This window comes from Tachyglossus aculeatus, chromosome 8 (assembly GCF_015852505.1).
Source record: "Tachyglossus aculeatus isolate mTacAcu1 chromosome 8, mTacAcu1.pri, whole genome shotgun sequence".
Taxonomy (NCBI): domain Eukaryota; kingdom Metazoa; phylum Chordata; class Mammalia; order Monotremata; family Tachyglossidae; genus Tachyglossus; species Tachyglossus aculeatus.
The window spans coordinates 36,827,158-36,846,805 of record NC_052073.1 but is presented as its reverse complement, the minus strand read 5'-3'; the positions used below and the strand labels follow the sequence as shown (position 1 = coordinate 36,846,805).

At 55.1% G+C, this 19,648-nt stretch overlaps 1 protein-coding gene across 2 annotated transcripts; it reads right to left on the bottom strand.

The window, feature by feature from the left end:
- Positions 1-455: 455 nt before the first annotated feature.
- On the bottom strand, positions 456-15,661 carry MAPRE1 (microtubule associated protein RP/EB family member 1). Of its 2 annotated transcripts, XM_038750363.1 has the most exons (8): positions 15,585-15,661; positions 12,065-12,185; positions 6,434-6,557; positions 5,987-6,132; positions 4,617-4,842; positions 2,960-3,090; positions 714-866; positions 456-609 (listed from the first exon to the last, which is right to left on the bottom strand). In XM_038750363.1, exons 3-8 carry the CDS (start codon positions 6,552-6,554, stop codon positions 550-552), a joined length of 837 nt encoding a protein of 278 aa, XP_038606291.1. In that variant the 5' UTR covers positions 6,555-6,557; positions 12,065-12,185; positions 15,585-15,661; the 3' UTR covers positions 456-549. The 2 variants fall into 2 exon arrangements, with proteins under 2 accessions (XP_038606291.1, XP_038606292.1); XM_038750364.1 differs by lacking the exon at positions 12,065-12,185 and having other exon boundaries at positions 15,585-15,637.
- Between the last annotated feature and the right edge of the window lie 3,987 nt (positions 15,662-19,648).

Below are 19,648 nucleotides of genomic sequence, written 5' to 3'. Positions count from 1 at the left end.
CAGTCCCTGGGGTCCGGCGAGGTCCCCCCGCCGTCGCTGCCGGGGCGGCGGGGAGGGGGCCCGGCCGGCTGGGCGTCGCATCCTCCGAGGTGGCGGATGGAATCGATGCCTGGAAACGGGATGGGGTTCGACGGGAAGTGGGGGGGACGGGAGGGGAGGGCTGACCGGGAAGTGTGGGGAGCGCTTGCTTCTGAAATCCGGGGCGGGAGGCGCGGGGGGCCCGGGCCGGCCCGCGGGCGCCCGGGTCACCGGCCCGTCTGAGCGCGGTCTGAGCACTTGTTAAGGCATCGGTTCGCCGAGGCGTCTCTGCCGCGGCCTCCCCGTGGGCCGCCGTGTCGGGACGGGTGGGACCCAAGTGCACTTCGGGAAGAGGTACCCGCTGCCGCTCGTGGGCAGAGGAAAACCGGAAACAGTTCTTCGGGGGGGGGGGGGCCGGCCCGGGGTGGGAGGTGGGGGGCACACACGCACGCGTGCACACGCACATTCACACACACACACGCGCGTCGGGGGGTGGGGGGGGGACACACACACGGGCGGACGCGACCGCCATCAGTACTCCTCCTGCTCTTCCTCCTGCGGGCCGCTTTCGTCGGGAATGACGAACCCTTCCTGGGTGGCGGGGGGAAGAAGGGTGGGAATGGGTGAGGCGGAGGGGCGTCGGGAATCCCCCCCTCGTCCTCCTCCTCCTCCTCCGCGCGGCCCCCCGGGCTTACGTCCGTGGCGTAGAGGATGTCCACGATCCGCTGCAGGACGGGGTCGCTCTCGCCCTCGTTCTCCTGGCAGATGAGCTCGATGTTGCGCAGCTTCCCGAAGTAGAAGTCGCGCTCCTTCTCCAGGTCTTCCACCGTCAGCTTTAGGACGTGGATCTGCCCGAGGCGGCGGGACCCCGCGGTCAGCGGGGAGCCCCCCAACCCCGGCCCTCCCGCATCCCCCCCCAAAAAGAAACACAGGCCGAAGGGGCAGGTGGCCCCGGCCACAGTGACTGGGGTGGCGAGTGGATAATAATAATGATAATAATGGGGTTACAAGTGGATAATAATAATAATAATGATGATGGCATTTATTAAGCGCTTACTATGTGCAAAGCACCGTTCTAAGCGCTGGGGAATTTACAAGGTGACCAGGTTGTCCCACGGGGGGCTCGCAGTCTTAATCCCCATTTTACAGAGGAGGAAACTGAGGCCCAGAGAAGTGACTTGTCCAAAGTCACCCAGCTGACAGGTGGCAGAGCCGGGATTTGAACCCATGACCTCTGACTCCCAAGCCCGGGCTTGACTTGTAATGGGGTTACAAGTGGATAATAATAATAATAATAATGGCATTTATTAAGCGCTTACTATGTGCAAAGCACCATTCTAAGCGCTGGGGAATTTACAAGGTGACCAGGTTGTCCCACGGGGGGCTCGCAGTCTTAATCCCCATTTTACAGAGGAGGAAACTGAGGCCCAGAGAAGTGACTTGCCCAAAGTCACCCAGCTGACAAGTGGCAGAGCCGGGATTTGAACCGATGACCTCTGACTTCAAAGCCCGGGCTTCACTTGTAATGGAGTTACAAGTGGATAATAATAATAATAATAACGGTATTTAAGCATTTCCTCTATGCCAAGCAGTGTTCTCGGCGCTGGGAGCAGATACAAGGTCATCAGTGGGGCTCGCGGCCTCCATCCCCGTTTTCCAGATGAGGGAACTGAGGCCCGGAGAAGTGCTTCGCCCAAGGCCACACGGCAGACGGGGTGGCGGAGCCGGGATTGGAACCCGTGACCTTCTGACTCCGAAGCCCGGGGCCACTAAGCCCCGTCGGTGGCTCAGAGGAAAGAGCCCGGGCTTGGGAGTCAGAGGTTGTGGGTTCAAATCCCGCCGCCGCCAATTAGCTGTGTGACTTTGGGCAAGTCACTTGACTTCTCTGGGCCTCGGTGGCCTCATCTGGAAAATGGAGATGGAGACTGGGAGCCCCCCGTGGGGCAACCCGATCGGCTTGTAACCTCCCCGGCGCTTAGAACGGTGCTATGCACATAGTAAGCGCTTAATAAATAATAATAATAATAATGGCATTTATTAAGCGCTTACTATGTGCAAAGCACCGTTCTAAGCGCTGGGGAGGTTACAAGGTGATCGGGTTGTCCCACGGTGGGCTCACAGTCTTCATCCCCATTTTACAGATGAGGGAACTGAGGCCCAGAGACGTGAAGTGACTTCCCCGAAGTCACACAGCCGACAAGTGGCGGAGCCGGGATTTGAACCCATGACCTCTGACTCCAAAGCCTGGGCTCTTTTCCACTGAGCCACGCTGCTTCTCTAATAAATGCCATCGTTATTATTATTATTATTATGAGGAAACACTCGTTCTAGGCAGGGGACGGGTCTCCTCCTGTTTGGGCCGACGCTCCCCAGCGCTTAGTCCAGTGCTCCGCACCTTGGAAGCGCTCAGTCGGTAGACACCCTGAGGTGGACGGACGGATAGGTTCGAGGCCCGCGCTAGGCCCGGGGGGGAGACTGTCCGCTCGTTGTGGGCGGGGAACGTGGCGACCGCCTCCGCTCTACTGGACTCTCCCAAGCGCTTGGCACGGTGCCCTGCCCGTTGTAAGCGCTCCATAAATACCACGCGGCCCAGTGGAAAGAGAGCGGGCTTGGGAGTCAGAGGCCACGGGTTCGAATCCCCGCTCTGCCACTGTCAGCTGGGTGACCTTGGGCAAGCCACTTAACTTCTCTGGGCCTCAGATACCTCATCTGTAAAATGGGGATGAAGACCGTGAGCCCCACGTGGGACAAACTGATCACCGTGTATCCCTCCCGGTGCTTAGAGCAGTGCTTCGCACATAGTAAGCGCTTAACAAATGCCATCATTATTATTATGGACTGATTGATGAGGGGGGAGAGGAGGCCGGCTCCCGGGTCCCCCCCCGGCCCCCCAGCCTCCCTGCCTCCAGCTTGGTGTCCCGGGGTTCGGGGGGCCGGGCACCTGTTGGACCAGCTCGGCCGACTCATCTTCGCCGTTGCCTCCTCCGCCGAGGGCCTTGCGCGCCGTCCCGGGGCCCGGCTTGGGGGTGGAAGAGGCCGCCGTCCTCTGGGTGGACACGGGCCGCGCAGGGGCTGGAACACAACCGACGGGATGGCGGTGGGGAGGGGGCCGCGGCGACTTCCTCCGGGACTCACACGGCGCTCCGCTCCGCTCCGCGGCACACCCACAGCACCGGGGGTGACCCGCCGGAGACACAGAGCCGGAGGAGGAGGAGGACCAGGAGGAGGAAGAGGGAGGGAGGAGGAGGACCAGGAGGAGGAAGAGGGAGGGAGGAGGAGGAGAAGGATGGGAGGGGAGAGGAGGAAGGGAGGGAAGAGGAGGAGGAAGAAGGGAGGGAAGAGGAGGAGGAAGGGAGGAAAGAGAAGAAGGAAGGAAGGAAAGAGGAGGAAGGGAAGGAGGAGGAAAGAAGGGAGGGAAGAGGAGGAGGAAAGAAGGGAGGGAAGAGGAGGAGGAAAGAAGGGAGGGAAGAGGAGGAAGGGAAGGAAGAGGAGGAAGAGAGGGAAGAGGAAGGGAGGAAAGAGGAGAAGATGGAAGGGAGGGAAGAGGAGGAAGGGAAGGAGGAGGAAGGGAGGGAAGAAGAGGAGGAGGAAGGGAGGGAAGAGGAGGGGGAGGAAGGGAAGGAGGAGGAGGATGGGAGGGAAGAGGAGGAAAGAAGGGAGGGAAGAGGAGGAGGTAAGAAGGGAGGGAAGAGGAGGAGGAAGGGAGGGAAGAGGAGGAGGAAGGGAGGGAAGAAAAAGGGAAGGAAGAGGAGGAGGAAGGGAAGAGGAGGGGGAGGAAAGTGGAAGGGAGGAGAGAGGAGGGTGGGAGGGAGGAGAGAGGAGGGTGGGAGGAAGAAGAGGAGGGAAGGAGGAAAGAGGAGAAGGAAGGAGGGAAGAGGAGGAGGAAGGGAGGGAAGCGGAGGAGGAGGAAGGGAGGGAAGCGGAGGAGGAGGAAGGGAGGGAAGAGGAGGAAGGGAAGGAGGAGGAGGATGGGAGGGAAGAGGAGGAGGTAAGAAGGGAGGGAAGAGGAGGAGGAGGAAGGGAGGGAAGAAAAAGGGAAGGAAGAGGAGGAGGAAGGGAAGGGGGGAGGAAAGTGGGAGGGAGGAGAGAGGAGGGTGGGAGGAAGAAGAGGAGGGAGGGAGGAAAGAGGAGAAGGAAGGAGGGAAGAGGAGGAGGAAAGAAGGGAAGAGGAGGAGGGAAAGGGAGGAGGAAAGGAGGGAAGAGGAGGAGGGAGGGAAGAGAAGGGAAAGAGAAGGAGGAGGAGGAAGAAGAAAGGGAAGGAGGAGGAGGAGGGAGGGAGGGAAGAGGAGGAAAGGAGGGAAATTCTTCCGGCGCCTACGTAGTAGACAGGCTCACCTGAACGCCGGAAGAGCTGTGACAACTCTTCCGGCACCTCTGTAGTAGACAGGCTCACCTGAACGCCGGAAGAGCTGTAACAACTCTTCCAGCGCCTATGTAGTAGACAAGCTCACCTGAACGCCGGAAGAGCTGTAACAATTCTTCCGGCGCCTACGTAGTAGACAGGCTCACCTGAACGCCGGAAGAGCCGTCCCAACGGCCGCCGGCGGGGTGCTGCCCCTCTCCCCCGTCCCCGCGCCCCCCGCGCCCCCCGTACTCACTGGCGCTGCCCGAGCCGAGGGTCTTCTTGGGCCTGTTGGGCCCGGGGGCGAGCAGGGAGGCGGGGTTGGCGTTGGCGTTGGCGGGGGCGGGGTCCTGGCCCTGGCGGGCCGCCACGGGGTCGTAGTCCTTGCCGTCGTAGTTGGCGTCGAAGAACTTCTTGAACCACTGGACGAACTCGAAGTTGTCCTGGAACTTGCCCTTCACCAGCTTGTCCACGGGGATGATCTGCCCGACGAGCCACGGTCCGTCACGCTGCCCGGCGTGCGGCCCCCCCCGCCCCCAAAAGACACCTCCTAGACGCCCCCACCGCCTTCCCTTCGACCCCGGTCCGCCCCCCCAAGGTCTCCCCCACACCCCAACCACCCTCAGGCCAGGCTCCGGGCCAGGCCAGGATCGGCTGACCCTACTGGACTCTCCCAAGCGTTCAGCACAGTGCTCTGCACACAGCAGGCCCTCAATAAACTAGCCTGCTAGACTGGGATCCCGCTATCGGGGACCGTCTCTCTATGCTTTTAGACTGTGAGCCCACTGTTGGGTAGGGACTGTCTCTATATGTTGCCAATTTGTACTTCCCAAGCGCTTAGTACAGTGCTCTGCACATAGTAAGCGCTCAATAAATATGATTGATGATATGTTGCCAACTTGTACTTCCCAAGCGCTCAGCCCAGCTCTGGGACGGGATCGACTGACCCTAACTGGACTCTCCCAATAAATACGACTGAATGAATGAATGAATCTAGCATTAATTCTATTTATTCTGACGATTTTGACCCCCGTCCACATGTTTTGTTTTGTCGTCCGTCTCCCCCTTCAAGACTGTGAGCCCACTGTTGGGTAGGGACCGTCTCTATCCATGGCCGATTTGGACTACCCGAGCGCTTAGTCCAGTGCTCTGCACTCCGTCAGCGCTCAATAAATACGACTGAATGAATGAATGAATGAATCTAGCTTTAATTCTATTTATTCTGACAGATTTTGACCCCCATCCACACGTTTTGTTTTGTCGTCCGTCTCCCCCTTCTAGACCGTGAGCCGGTTGTCGGGTAGGGACCGTCTCTATCTGTGGCCGACTTGGACTTCCCGAGTGCTTAGTCCAGTGCTCTGCACTCCGTCAGCGCTCAACAAATACGACTGAATGAATGAATGAATCTAGCATTAATTCTATTTATTCTGACGACTTTGACCCCCGTCCACGTTTTGTTTTGTCGTCCGTCTCCCCCTTCTAGCCCGTGAGCCCGTTGTCGGGTAGGGACCCTCTCTATCCGTGGCCGACTTGGACTTCCCGAGCGCTTAGTCCAGTGCCCTGCACTCCGTCGGCGCTCAATAAATACACCTGAATGACCCGATGATGGGGATTCCCGCCAGGTACCTTGTCGACGCCCATCCTCTTGAAGCCGGCTTGGAGAATCTTAAAATTCTGGATGTACTCGTGCTCCAGTTTGGCCTGGAATTTCACCTTCTTCAGGGCCACGGAGCCGGGGAACAGCATATCCATGAACTGGCAGTAGGCCGCACCTGCCGATCATAATAATAATGATGATGATGGTATTTGTTAAGCGCTTACCACGTGCAGAGCACTGTTCTAAGCACCTTGACCCTCAGCCCAGCCGTCCCCCTCTTCCCGTCCCTCCTGCGCCCGGCGCTCGGATCCGCGGCGGTTACGTCCGGCTCCGTCCCCTGCCTGCTTTCCTTCCCTCCTTCTGCGCCGGGGCTGCGCGGGACCCGAACCCAGACCCCCGGCCCGGTCCACGGTGTTTCTCGAGCCCGCCCGGAGGAGCCTGGGGGGGAACGGGCCGTCCTTGGGGGGGTCTCTCACCGGAGCAGAGGTGCTCTATCTTGGTGAGGACGAGCTGCAGCGACTCGTTGATCCAGGCGAGCATGTCGTGGCGGCTGAGGTTGTCGCTGGTGACCGAGGTGGAGTAGACGTTCACGGCCATCGTCTGCGCGGGAAGGCACGGGGGGCGGTGGGATAGACGCCCGGGGGGGAGGGAAACTGAGCCACCGGACGGCCCTGGGAGTCGGGCCACCTGGGTCTGGGGCATCAAAGCCCTACTGAGAGCTCACCTCCTCCAGGAGGCCTTCCCACACTCAGCCCCCTCTTCCCCTTCCCCATCCCCATCCCCCCGCCTTACCTCCTCCACCTCCCCACAGCACCTGGATGGATAGATAGATCTATCTATCTATCTATCTATATATATATATATATATGTCTGTACAGATTTACTACCCTATTTACTTATTTATTTCACTTGTAACTATTTATTTTATTTGGTTAATATGCTTTGTTTTGTTGTCTGTCTCCCCCTTCTAGACTGGGAGCCTGCTGTTGGATAGGGACCGTCTCTAGATGCTCCAACTTGGACTTAATAATGGCATTTATTAAGTGCTTACTATGTGCAAAGCGCTGGAGGGATACAAGGTGATCAGGTTGTCCCAAGGGGGGCTCACAGTCTTAACCCCCATTATACAGATGAGGGAACTGAGGCCCAGAGAAGTGAAGTGACTTGCACCTGGATAGATATATATATGTTTGTACAGATTTATTACCCTATTTATTTCTTTATTTCACTTGTAACTATTTATTCTATTTATTTTCTTTGGTTAATATGCTTTGTTTCATTGTCTGTCTCCCCCTTCTAGACTGTGAGACTGCTGTTGGATAGGGACCGTCTCTAGATGTTGGCAACTTGCACTTAATAATGGCATTTATTAAGCGCTTAACTATGTGCAAAGCGCTGGAGGGATACAAGGTGATCAGGTTGTCCCAAGGGGGGCTCACAGTCTTAACCCCCATTATACAGATGAGGGAACTGAGGCCCAGAGAAGCGAAGTGACTTGCACCTGGATAGATATATATATATGTTTGTACAGACTTATTACCCTATTTATTTATTTATTTTACTTGTAACTATTTATTCTATTTATTTTATTTGGTTAATATGCTTTGTTTCGTTGTCTGTCTCCCCCTTCTAGACTGGGAGCCTGCTGTTGGGTAGGGACCGTCTCTAGATGTTGCCAACTTGCACTTAATAATGGCATTTATTAAGCGCTTAACTATGTGCAAAGCGCTGGAGAGATACAAGGTGATCAGGTTGTCCCGGGGGGGCTCACAGTCTTAACCCCCATTATACAGATGAGGGAACTGAGGCCCAGAGAAGCGAAGTGACTGGCCCAAAGTCACCCAGCTGACAATTGGCAGAGCTGGGATTTGAACCCGTGAACTCTGACTCCAAAGCCCGAGCTCTTTCCAGTGAGCCACGCTGCTTCTAGACTGTGAGCCCGCTGTTGGGTAGGGACCGTCTCTCTATGTTGCCAACTTGGACTTCCCAAGCGCTCAGTACAGTGCTCTGCACACAGTAAGTGCTCAATAAATACGACTGAATGAAAAAATCAAGCAAAATCTCCTCCCTCTGGGCTTCCAAGGGCTTCTCTCCCCCTCGTCCCCCTCTCCATCCCCCCCTTCTTACCTCCTTCCCTTCCCCACAGCACCTGTATATATGTATATATGTTGGTACATATTTATTACTCCATTTATTTATTTTGCTTGTACATATCTAGTCTATTTATTTTATTTTGTTAGTATGTTTGGTTTTGTTCTCTGTCTCCCCCTTTTAGACTGTGAGTCCACTGTTGGGTAGGGACTGTCTCTAGATGTTACCAATTTGTACTTCCCAAGTGCTTAGTACAGTGCTCTGCATATAGTAAGCACTCAATAAATACGATTGATTATGATTGATTATTCCAAGGCTGTCCATCCATCCCCTCAGCTCCCTTCTGTCCTTCTCCAGCCCAGCCCGCAGCCTCCGCTCCTCCGCCGCCGCTCCCCTCCTCACCGGGCCTCCTTCTCGCCCGTCCCGCCGTCGACCCCCGTCTTCCCCCTGCCCCGGAATTCCCTCCCTCCGCCCATCCGCCAAACTATCCCTCTTCCTCCCTTCCAAGCCCTACTGAGAGCTCACCTCCTCCGGGAGGCCTTCCCACACTCAGCCCCCTTTCTCCTCTCCTCCTCCCCAATTCATTCACTCCTTCAATAGTATTTATTGAGCGCTTACTGTGTGCAGAGCACTGGACTAAGCACTTGGGAAGTCCAAATTGGCAACATCTAGAGACGGTCCCTACCCGACAGCAGGCTCACAGTCTAGAAGGGGGAGACGGATGACAAAACAAAACATAGTAACAAAATAAAATAAATAGAATAAATATGTACAAATAAAATAAATAGAGTAATAAATATGCGTACAAACATATAACCAGGTGCTGTGGGGAGGGGAAGGAGGTAAGGCGGGAGGGATGGAGAGGGGGAGGAGGGGCAGAGGAAGGAGGGCCCTACCTCCTTCCCCTCCCCACAGCACCTGTCTATATGTCTGTACAGATTTGTTACTCTATTTTTTTTTACCTGTCCATATTGACTATTCTATTTATTTTGTCAATGATGTGCATCTAGCTTTATTTCTATTTATTCTGACGACTCGACACCCGCCCACATGTTTTGTTCTGTCGTCTGTCTCCCTCTTCTAGGCTGTGAGCCCGTTGTCGGGTAGGGACCGTCTCTATCTGTTGCCGACTTGGCCTTCCCGAGCGTTTAGTACAGTGCTCTGCACACAGTAAGTGCTCAATGAATGAATGAATGAATGGGTCCCCTGCCTGCTGGGTGACCCTGGGCCAGTCATTTCACTTCTTAGAGAAGCAGCGAGGCCTAGGGGAGAGAACTTGGGTCTGGGTTCTCAACCCAGCTCGTCCCCACCCGCTGGGTGACCTTGGGCCAGTCACTGCCCACAAACACATATACATATATAATACAATATATTATATATCATATATGTATATGCATATATGTATAATATATATAATGTATATATACAAATATGTAATATAATATTATATATGTATATATGTTAGCACATATTTATTACCCTATTTACTTACTTATTTTACTTGTACATATCTATTCTATTTATTTTATTTTGTTATGCATATATTTATATATAATACATATGTATATATGTTTGTTTTGTATGTATATTTATATACATATGTATGTATATATGTTTGTACATATTTAGTACCCTATTTACTTATTTCACTTGTACATATCTATTCTATTTTATTTTGTGATGCATATATATTTATATATAATATATATGTATATGTTTGTTTTGTTTTGTATATATATTTTTATATATATATAATATATATGTATATATGTTTGTACAAATTACCCTATTTACTTGTTTTACTTGTACGTATCTATTCTATTTATTTTATTTTGTGATGCACATATACCTATATATATATATGTAGTATATATGTATATTTGTTTAGTTTTGTATATATATTTATATATATAATACATATGTATATATGTTTGTACATATTTAGTACCCTATTTACTTATTTTACTTGTACATATCTATTCTATTTATTTTATTTTGTGATGTATATATATTTATGTATATATATATGTGTATATATGTTTGTTTTGTTTTGTATATATATTTGTATATATGTATATATGTTTGTACATATTTAGTACCCTATTTACTTACTTATTTTACCTGTACATATCCATTCTATTTATTTTATTTTGCAAATCTGTTTTGTTTTGCTGTCTGTCTCCCCCTTCTAGCCTGTGAGCCCGCTGTTGGGTAGGGACCGTCTCTAGATGTGCAAACGTGGACTTCCCAAGCGCTTAGTCCAGTGCTCTGCACCCAGGAAGCGCTCAATAAATACGATTGATTGATTGATTCTCCTGGAAAACCGGCACACCTCCTCCTCCCGGAGGCCTTCCCTGACTGCGCCCTCCTTTCCTCCTCTCCCGCTCCCTTCTGCGTCGCCCCGACTCGCTCCCTCTCTTCCTCCCCCGACGCCGTCCCCCTCCCTCGTTTCCTTATTTCTCTTCGCGCCCGTCTCCCCCCCCCCCGAACCGTACGCTCCTTGTGGGAACATGCCTGTTCTGCTGCTGTACTGGACTCTCCCAAGCGCTTAGTCCAGTGCTCTGCACACTGTAAGCACTCAACATAAACTGACAGTGCTCTGCACATAGTAAGCGCTCAATAAATACGATTGATGATGACTGGCGTAACAGAAAAAGGAACACGGGTTTAGGAGGCAGAGGACGGGGGCTCTGAGTCTCCCAAGAGCTTACTATGTGCAAAGCACTGTCCTAAGCGCTGGGGGGGGGGGGGGGATACAAGGTGATCAGGTTGTCCCCCGGGGGGCTCACAGTCTTCATCCCCATTTTGCAGATGAGGGAACTGAGGCCCAGAGAAGTGAAGCGACTTGCCCAGAGTCACCCGGCTGACAAGTCACAGCCCCCGTATATATGTTTGTACATATTTATTACTCTATTTATTTTACTTGTACATATCGATTCTATCTATTTTATTTTGTTAATATGTTGTGTTTCGTTGGCTGTCTCCCCCTTCTAGATTGTGAGCCCGCCGTCGGGTAGGGACCGTCTCTCTATGTTGCCAACTTGGACTTCCCAAGCGCTTAGTCCAGTGCTCTGCACACAGTAAGCGCTCAATAAATACGACTGAATGAACGAATGAATGAATAATAATAATACTGGCATTTATTAAGCGCTTACTATGTGCAAAGCACTGTTCTAAGCCCTGGGGAGGTTCCAAGGTGATCAGGTTGACCCACGGGGGGCTCACATTTTCCAGATGAGGTCACTGAGGCCCAGAGAAGTGAAGTGACTCGCCCAAAGTCACCCAGCTGACGATTGGCGGAGCCGGGATTTGAACCCACGACCTCTGACTCCAAAGCCCGGGCTCTTTCCACTGAGCCACGCTGCTTACTACAGTGCTCTGCACACAGCAGGCTGTAAGACTGTGAGCCCACTGTTGGGTAGGGACCGTCTCTATATGTTGCCAATTTGTACTTCCCAAGCGCTTAGTACAGTGCTCTGCACACAGTAAGCGCTCAATAAATACGATTGATGATGATGATGATGATGATGATGATGTAAGAGCCTTGAGGGCAGGGATGACGTCTCCCAAGAGCTTAGCACAATGCTCCGCGCCCAGGCGGGCGCTCAGGACATACTCCTGATAGACTGCCAGCTCAAGGGCAGGGATTGTGTCTACTCACTGAATTGGATTCTCCCCAACACTCAGTACAGTGCCCTGCACATATTAGGCGATCAACTTAATAATAATAATGATGGCATTTGTTAAGCGCTTACTATGTGCCAAGCACTGTTCTAAGCGCTGGGGAGGTTCCAAGGTGATCAGGTTGTCCCACGGGGGGGCTCCCAGTCTTCACCCCCATTTTCCAGATGAGGTCACTGAGGCCCAGAGAAGTGAAGTGACTCGCCCAAAGTCACCCAGCTGACAAGTGGCGGAGCCGGGATTCGAACCCACGACCTCCGACTCCAAAGCCCGGGCTCTTTCCACTGAGCCACGCTGCTTCTCATGCTTAGGGGGAAGGGATCGTGTCTACTCACTGTATTGGACTCTCCCCAGCGCTCAGCGCAGGCTCCGCACGCGGTGGGCTGGACGCTCCTCCAAGGCGGGTCTCGTGTCCGCTCGCTGTACCAGCCTCTCCCCAGCGCTCAGCGCAGTGCTCTGCACACCACAGAATGGGCCGACGTTAAGGGCAGGGCTCACGTAATATAATAACGGCATTTGTTAAGCGCTTACTATGTGCCAAGCACTGTTCTAAGCGCCGGGGAGGATACAAGGCGATCAGGTTGTCCCCCGGGGGGCTCCCGGTCTCCATCCCCATTTTCCAGATGAGGGGACTGAGGCCCAGAGAAGGGAAGTGACTTGCCCAAAGTCACACAGCGGACAATTGGCGGAGCAGGGATTTGAACCCATTCATTCATTCAATCGTATTTACTGAGCGCTTCCTGTGTGCAGAGCACTGTACTAAGCGCTTGGGAAGTCCAAGTTGGCAACGTGTAGAGACGGTCCCTACCCAACAGCGGGCTCACAGGCTAGAAGGGCCATAGTCTAGAAGGGATAATGATGGCATTTGTTAAGCGCTTACTATGTGCCAAGCACTGTTCTAAGCACCGGGGAGGATACAAGGCGATCAGGTTGTCCCCCGGGGGGCTCCCGGTCTCCATCCCCATTTTCCAGATGAGGGAACTGAGGCCCAGAGAAGGGAAGTGACTTGCCCAAAGTCACACAGCAGACAATTGGTGGAGCCGGGATTTGAACCCATTCATTCATTCAATCGTATTTACTGAGCGCTTCCTGTGTGCAGAGCACTGTACTAAGCGCTTGGGAAGTCCAAGTTGGCAACGTGTAGAGACGGTCCCTACCCAACAGCGGGCTCACAGACTAGAAGGGATAATGATGGCACCTCTTAAGCGCTCACTATGTGCCACGCACTGTTCTAAGCGCTGGGGAAGATACAAGGTGATCGGGTTGTCCCCCTTGGGGCTCACAGGCTTCATCCTCAGTTACCTCATCTGTAAAATGGGGACTAAGATCGTGAGCCTCACATGGGACAACCTGATCATCCTGTCTCCTCCCAGCGCTTAGAACAGTGCTTTGCACATAGTAAGCGCTTAACAAATACCAAGATTATTATTATTATTATCCCCATTTTCCAGATGAGGGAACTGAGGCTCAGAGAAGTGAAGTGACTGGCCCAAAGTCACCCAGCTGACAAGTGGCGGAGGCGGGATTTGAACCCGTGACCTCGGACTCCGAAGCCCGGGCTCTTTCCACGTCTACTCGCTGCAACGGCCCGTCCCCAGCGCTCAGCACAGTGCTGTGCACACCGTCGGCTGGAAGGTCCTTGAGGGTGGGTCTCGTGTCTGCTCGCTGTATCGGCCTCTCCCCAGCGCTCAGCACAGTGCTGCGCACACCACAGAATGGGCAGATATAAAGGGCGAGGCTCACGTCTCCTCACTGTACTGGCCTCTCCCCAGCGCTCAGCACAGTGCTGTGCACACCCCAGAATGGGCCGATATAAAGGGCGAGGCTCACGTCTCCTTACTGTATTGGCCTCTCCCCAGCGCTCAGCACAGTGCTGCGCACACCACAGAATGGGCAGACATAAAGGGCGAGGCTAACATCTCCTCACTGTAACGGCCTGTCCTCAGCGCTCAGCACAGTGCTGTGCACACTGTTGGTTGGAAGATCCTTGAGGGTGGGTCTACGCATCTGCTCACTGTACTGGCCTCTCCCCAGTGCTCAGCACAGTGCTGCACACACCCCAGAATGGGCCGATATAAAGGGCGAGGCTCACGTCTCCTCACTGTACTGGCCTCTCCCCAGCGCTCAGCACAGTGCTGTGCACACCCCAGAATGGGCCGATATAAAGGGCAAGGCTCACGTCTGCTCACTGTACTGGCCCCTCCCCAGCGCTCAGCACAGTGCTGCGCACACGCCAGCATGGGCCTATATAAAGGGCGAGGCTCACGTCTCCTCACTGTACTGGCCTCTCCCCAGCGCTCAGCACAGTGCTGCGCACTGGAAGGTCCTCGAGGGTGGGTGTCGTGTCTGCTCACTGTACTGGCCTCTCCCCAGCGCTCAGCACAGGGCTGTGCACACCCCATAATGGGCAGATATAAAGGGCGGGGCTCACGTCTGCTCACTGTACTGGCCTCTCCCCAGCGCTCAGCACAGTGCTGCGCACACTGCGGGCTGGAAGGTCCTCAAGGGTGGGTCTCGTGTCTGCTCACTGTACTGGCCTCTCCCCAGTGCTCAGCACAGTGCTGTGCACACTGCCGGCTGGAAAGTCCTCGAGGGTGGGTCTTGTGTCTGCTTGCTGTACTGGCCTCACCCCAGCGCTCAGCACAGTGCTGCGCACACCCCAGAATGGGCCGATATAACGGGCGAGGCTCACGTCTCCTCACTGTAGTGGCCTCTCCCCAGCGCTCAGCACAGTGCTGCGAACACCCTAGCATGGGCCTATATAAAGGGCGAGGCTCACGTCTCCTCACTGTAGTGGCCTCTCCCCAGCGCTCAGCACAGTGCTGTGCACACTGTCGGCTGGAAGATCCTCAAGGGTGGGTCTTGTGTCTGCCCGCTGTACTGGCCTCTCCCCAGCGCTCAGCACAGGGCTGTGCACACCCCAGAATGGGCCGATATAAAGGGCGAGGCTCACGTCTGCTCACTGTACTGGCCTCTCCCCAGCGCTCAGCACAGTGCTACGCACACCCCAGAATGGGCACATATTAGGGGCGAGGCTCACATCTGCTCCCTGTATTGGCCTGTCCCCAGCGCTCAGCACAGTGCTATGCACACCCCAGAATGGGCCGATATAAAGGGCGAGGCTCACGTCTCCTCACTGTACTGGCCTCTCCCCAGCGCTCAGCACAGTGCTATGCACACCCCAGAATGGGCCGATATAAAGGGCGAGGCTCCCGTCTCCTCACTGTACTGGCCTCTCCCCAGCGCTCAGCACAGTGCTGTGCACTGGAAGGTCCTCGACGGTGGGTCACGTGTCTGCTCCCTGTAGTGGCCTCTCCCCAGCGCTCAGCACAGTGCTACGCACACCCCAGGATGGGCACATATTAGGGGCGAGGCTCACGTCTGCTCCCTGTAGTGGCCTCTCCCCAGCGCTCAGCACAGTGCTGCGCACACCCCAGCATGGGCCGATATAAAGGGCGAGGCTCCCGTCTGCTCACTGTAGTGGCCTCTCCCCAACGCTCAGCACAGTGCTGCGCACACCCCAGAGTGGGTCGGTATAAATTAAGCGCTCAATAAATACGATTGATTGATTGACTGATTGATTGCTATAAAGGGCGAGGCTCCCGTCTCCTCACCGTAGTGGCCTCTCTCCTCTCCCCAGCGCTCAGCGCAGTGCTGGGCACCGGGGGGGGGGGATGGGTGGGAGGGGGAGGGGAGGCCCGGCCTGCAAAAACGTGGCCCCCCCCGGGCCGGGCCGGGCCCGCACTTCCGGTCACGTGTTCCCCCCCCCCCCCCCCCCCGCGGTCCGGGGGTCCCCCCTCCTCCCCTCCCCCCTCCCGTCCCGTCCCTTCCCGTCCCGCCCCTCCCCCCCCTCACCTCGCGCTCCCGGTCCCGATCCCGGTCCCGGTTTCCTCCTTCCAACCGCCCCACGCGCCGCGATGACGTCACGCGCAACGCGCCTTCCCCCCCCCCCCCCGCCGTCTGCGCGCGCATCCCTCCCTGACGGGGCGGGAGGAGGTGCCGGGAGGCGGGGCCCGAGGGGAGGGACCAATGGGAGCGCAGCCTGAGGGCCGGGGGCGGGGCCTGAGGGGCGGGACCAATGGGAGCGGAGCCTGAGAGCGGGGGGGGGCGGGGCCTGATGGGAGGGGCTGAGTGGAGGGGCCTGAGGGGCGGGCCGATGGGAGCGGAGCCTGAGGGGTGTGGGCGGGGCCTGATGGGGAGGGGGCTGAGGGGCGGGGCCTGGTGGGCGGGGCCCGAGGGGCGGACCCAGTGGGAACGGAGCCTGGGGCGGGGGCGGGGCCTGAGAGGAGGGGGCTGAGGGGCGGGGCCCGAAGGGCGGACCCAGTGGGAACGGAGCCTGAGGGGCGGGGGCGGGGCCTGAGGGGGACGGGGAGGCTGAGGGGTGGGGCTGAGGGGCGGGCCAATGGGAGCGGAGCCTGAGGGGCGGGGCCGGGACCTGAGGGGCGGGCCCAGTGGGAGCGGAGCCTGAGGGCCGGGGGCGGGGCCTGATGGGGAGGGGGGCTGAGGGGAGGGGCATGAGGGGCGGGCCAATGGGAACGGAGCATGAGGGGCGGGGCCTGCTGGGGAGGGCGGCTGAGTGGAGGGGCCTGAGGGGCGGGACCAATGGGAATGGAGCCTGCGGGGAGGGGGCGGGGCCTGATGGGGACGGGTTTGGGGGGCGGGACCTGATGGGGAGGGGGGCCTGAGGAGCGGGCCAATGGGAACGGAGCCTGCGGGCCGGGGGCGGGGCCTCATGGGAAGGGGGATGAGGGGGCGGGGCCTGGTGGGAGGGGCCCGAGGGGCGGGACCAATGGGAATGGAGCTGGAGGGGCGGGGCCGGGGCCTGATGGGGAGGGGGCTGAGGGGAGGGCCGATGGGGGCGGGGCCTATTGGAATGGAGCCTGAGGGGGAGGAGGGCGGGTGAGGGGCGGGGCCTGAGGGGCGGGACCAATGGGAAGGGAGCCTGAGGGGTGGGGCGGGGGGCCTGGTGGGCGGGGCCAATAGGAACGGAGCCTGCGGGCCGGGGGCGGGGCCTGGTGGGGCTGAAGGGCGGGGCCTGGTGGGCAGGGACCGAGGGGCGGGACCAATGGGAATGGAGCCGGGGGCGGGGCCCGAGGGGCGGGACCAATGGGAATGGAGCCTGCGGGGCGGGGGCGGGGCCTGAGGGAGGGGACCAATGGGAATGGAGGCTGAGGGGCGGGGGACCAATAGGAATGGAGCCTGAGGGGTGGTGTCCGGGGCCTGAGGGGGCCCGGGGAGTCACAAGGTCGTGAGTTCTAATTGTAATAATGGCATGGATTAAGCGCTTACTATATGCACTGTTCTAAGCGTTGGATTCCGCCTCCGCCACTTATCTAATAATAGTAATAATAACTATGGTATTAAGTGCTTACTATTCATTCATTCAATCGTATTTATTGAGCGCTTGAGAGAGAGAGAGAGAGAGAGAGGAGAGCTGCTGATGTCTGCCCCATCGCCCTGGAGAGGCCTGCTCTTGTCTGCTTCACCTCCGGCCCCGTCTCATTCATTACCTGTATATATGTATATATGTTTGCACATATTTATTACTCTCTTTATTTATTTTACTTGTACTTATCTATTCTATTTATTTTATTTTGTTAGTATGTTTGTTTTGTTCTCTGTCTCCCCCTTTTAGGCTGTGAGCCCACTGTTGGGTAGGGACCGTCTCTATATGTTGCCAATTTGTACTTCCCAAGCGCTTAGTACAGTGCTCTGCACATAGTAAGCGCTCAATAAATACAATTGATGATGATGATTCATTCATTCATTCATTCAATCGTATTTATTGAGCGCTTACTGTGTGCAGAGCACTGTACTAAGCACTTGGGAAGTCCAAGTTGGCAACATAGAGAGACGGTCCCTACCCAACAGTGGGCTCACAGTCTAAAAGGGGGAGACAGAGAACAAAACCAAACATACTAACAAAATAAAATAAATAGAATAGATATGTACAAGTATAATAAATAAATAAATAGAGTAATAAATCTGTACAAACATATATCCATATATACAGGTGCTGTGGGGAAGGGAAGGAGGTAAGATGGGGGGGTGGAGAGGGGGACGAGGGGGAGAGGAAGGAAGGGGCTCAGTCTGGGAAGGCCTCCTGGAGGATTCCAGGCCAGGGGGATGACGTGGGCCGGGGGCTCCCGCCATCACCATCAAGAGCGGCCTGCCCATGTCCACTCATGCTCACCTAGAGAAGCAGCGTGGCTCAGCGGAAAGAGCCCGGGCTTTGGAGTCAGAGGTCATGGGTTCAAATCCCGACTCTGCCAACTCTCAGCTGTGTGACTTTGGGCGAGCCACGTCACTTATCTAGGCCTCAGTGACCTCAGCAGGCCTCGGTTCCCTCATCTGTCAAATGGGGATGAAGACTGCGAGCCCCCCCCCCCCCCACCGTGAGACAACCTGATCACCTTGGAACCTCCCCAGCACTCAGAACAGTGCTTTGCACATAGTAAGCGCTTAATAAATGCCATTATTATGTCCTTTTCAACTCCCACCCCCATCATCCTCAAGAGCTATAGCTATCATTCTACTTACTGCGATGGTATTGACACCTGTCCGCTTGTTTTGTTTTTGTGTTTAAAATGTGCCACAAGCACTGTTCTCAGCGCTGGGGTAGGTACGAGGTGATCAGGTTGTCCCATGTGGGGCTCAGTCTTAATCCCCATTTTCCAGATGAGGTCACTGAGGCCCAGAGAAGTGAAGTGACTTGCCCAAAGTCACACAGCTGAGTGGCGGAGCCGGGATTTGAACCCAAGCCCGTGCTCTTTCTACTGAGCCACGCTGCTTCTCGACTGTGAGCCCATTGTCGGGTTGGGACCGTCTCTATATGTTGACTATTTGTACTTCCCAAGCGCTTAGTCCAGTGCTCTGCACACAGTAGGCGTTCAATAAATACGATTGAAGGAATGAATGAAGAGCGGTTTATTTGGGTCCAACCCGTTACCGGAGAGAGGCCTCTAGTCTGCTTCGACTCCCACCCCCATCACCGAGAGAGGTCTGCTCGTGTCTGCTTCAATAAACAATATTTGTTAAGCGCTTACTATGTGCCAAGCACTGTGCTAAGCGCTGGGGGAGATACAAGGTCCTCAGGTTGTCCCACGGGGGGCTCACAACCTTAATCCCCATTTTACAGATGAGGCAGGGTAATCTAGAAAACCTGTGAATGTGTGAGAGAAAAGCTACGCTAATTAGAAAACATTTATGCGTGTGCTCCTTTAATAATGATGGCAATTCCCAGGAGCCTTCGGCATTTAATACCACAAGAAAGAAAAGAGATTAAAGAAAGCTGTCCAGCCATAGAGAAATACTGACTTTAATCAAACTGTTGTAATCAGGTCTACTAATTATTTTGTCTTTTCCATCCTAAAACTTAGCAAACTGTTCAGACAAGGCACAGTTTTTTTTTTTCCGAGTTTTGTTTTTCCTTATTTGATACTTGGCTCCTGTTACAAAACGTGTTTACGAAACGTGAACCCTCAAAAATAGAAGTCTGCTGATTTTTTTTTTAAAAAAAGGGCTGTATTAAAAAAAAAAAAAAGAGCACCCCACCAAAATTTCATTTATCAAACGTCCTTGAGTCTACAAAAAAAAATAGCACCAGTGAGAAGAGTAAAAACGGCCTGGAAACCCACTGCGACCGTGATTCTAAACCTCGGTCCCCCCATAAAATAGCTTCTCGGCCGCGTCACGGAAAGGCAGATTTTGGGGGAGGAGGGGCGTCGCTCCCAGTCCGCATCCTCTGTCTTTCCCGGCATGCGGGAGGGAAAAGTTCTTCAGGACGGCCCACCCCGAGGTCCTGGGTTCGAATCCCGCCGGGCCCGGTTTCCGGCGAAGAGCGGGCGAGCCGGGGATGGGAGAGCCGAAGGGAGTTTCCGGACGAGGAAGCGGAGAGGTGGGAGGTGATTTTGGGGTGG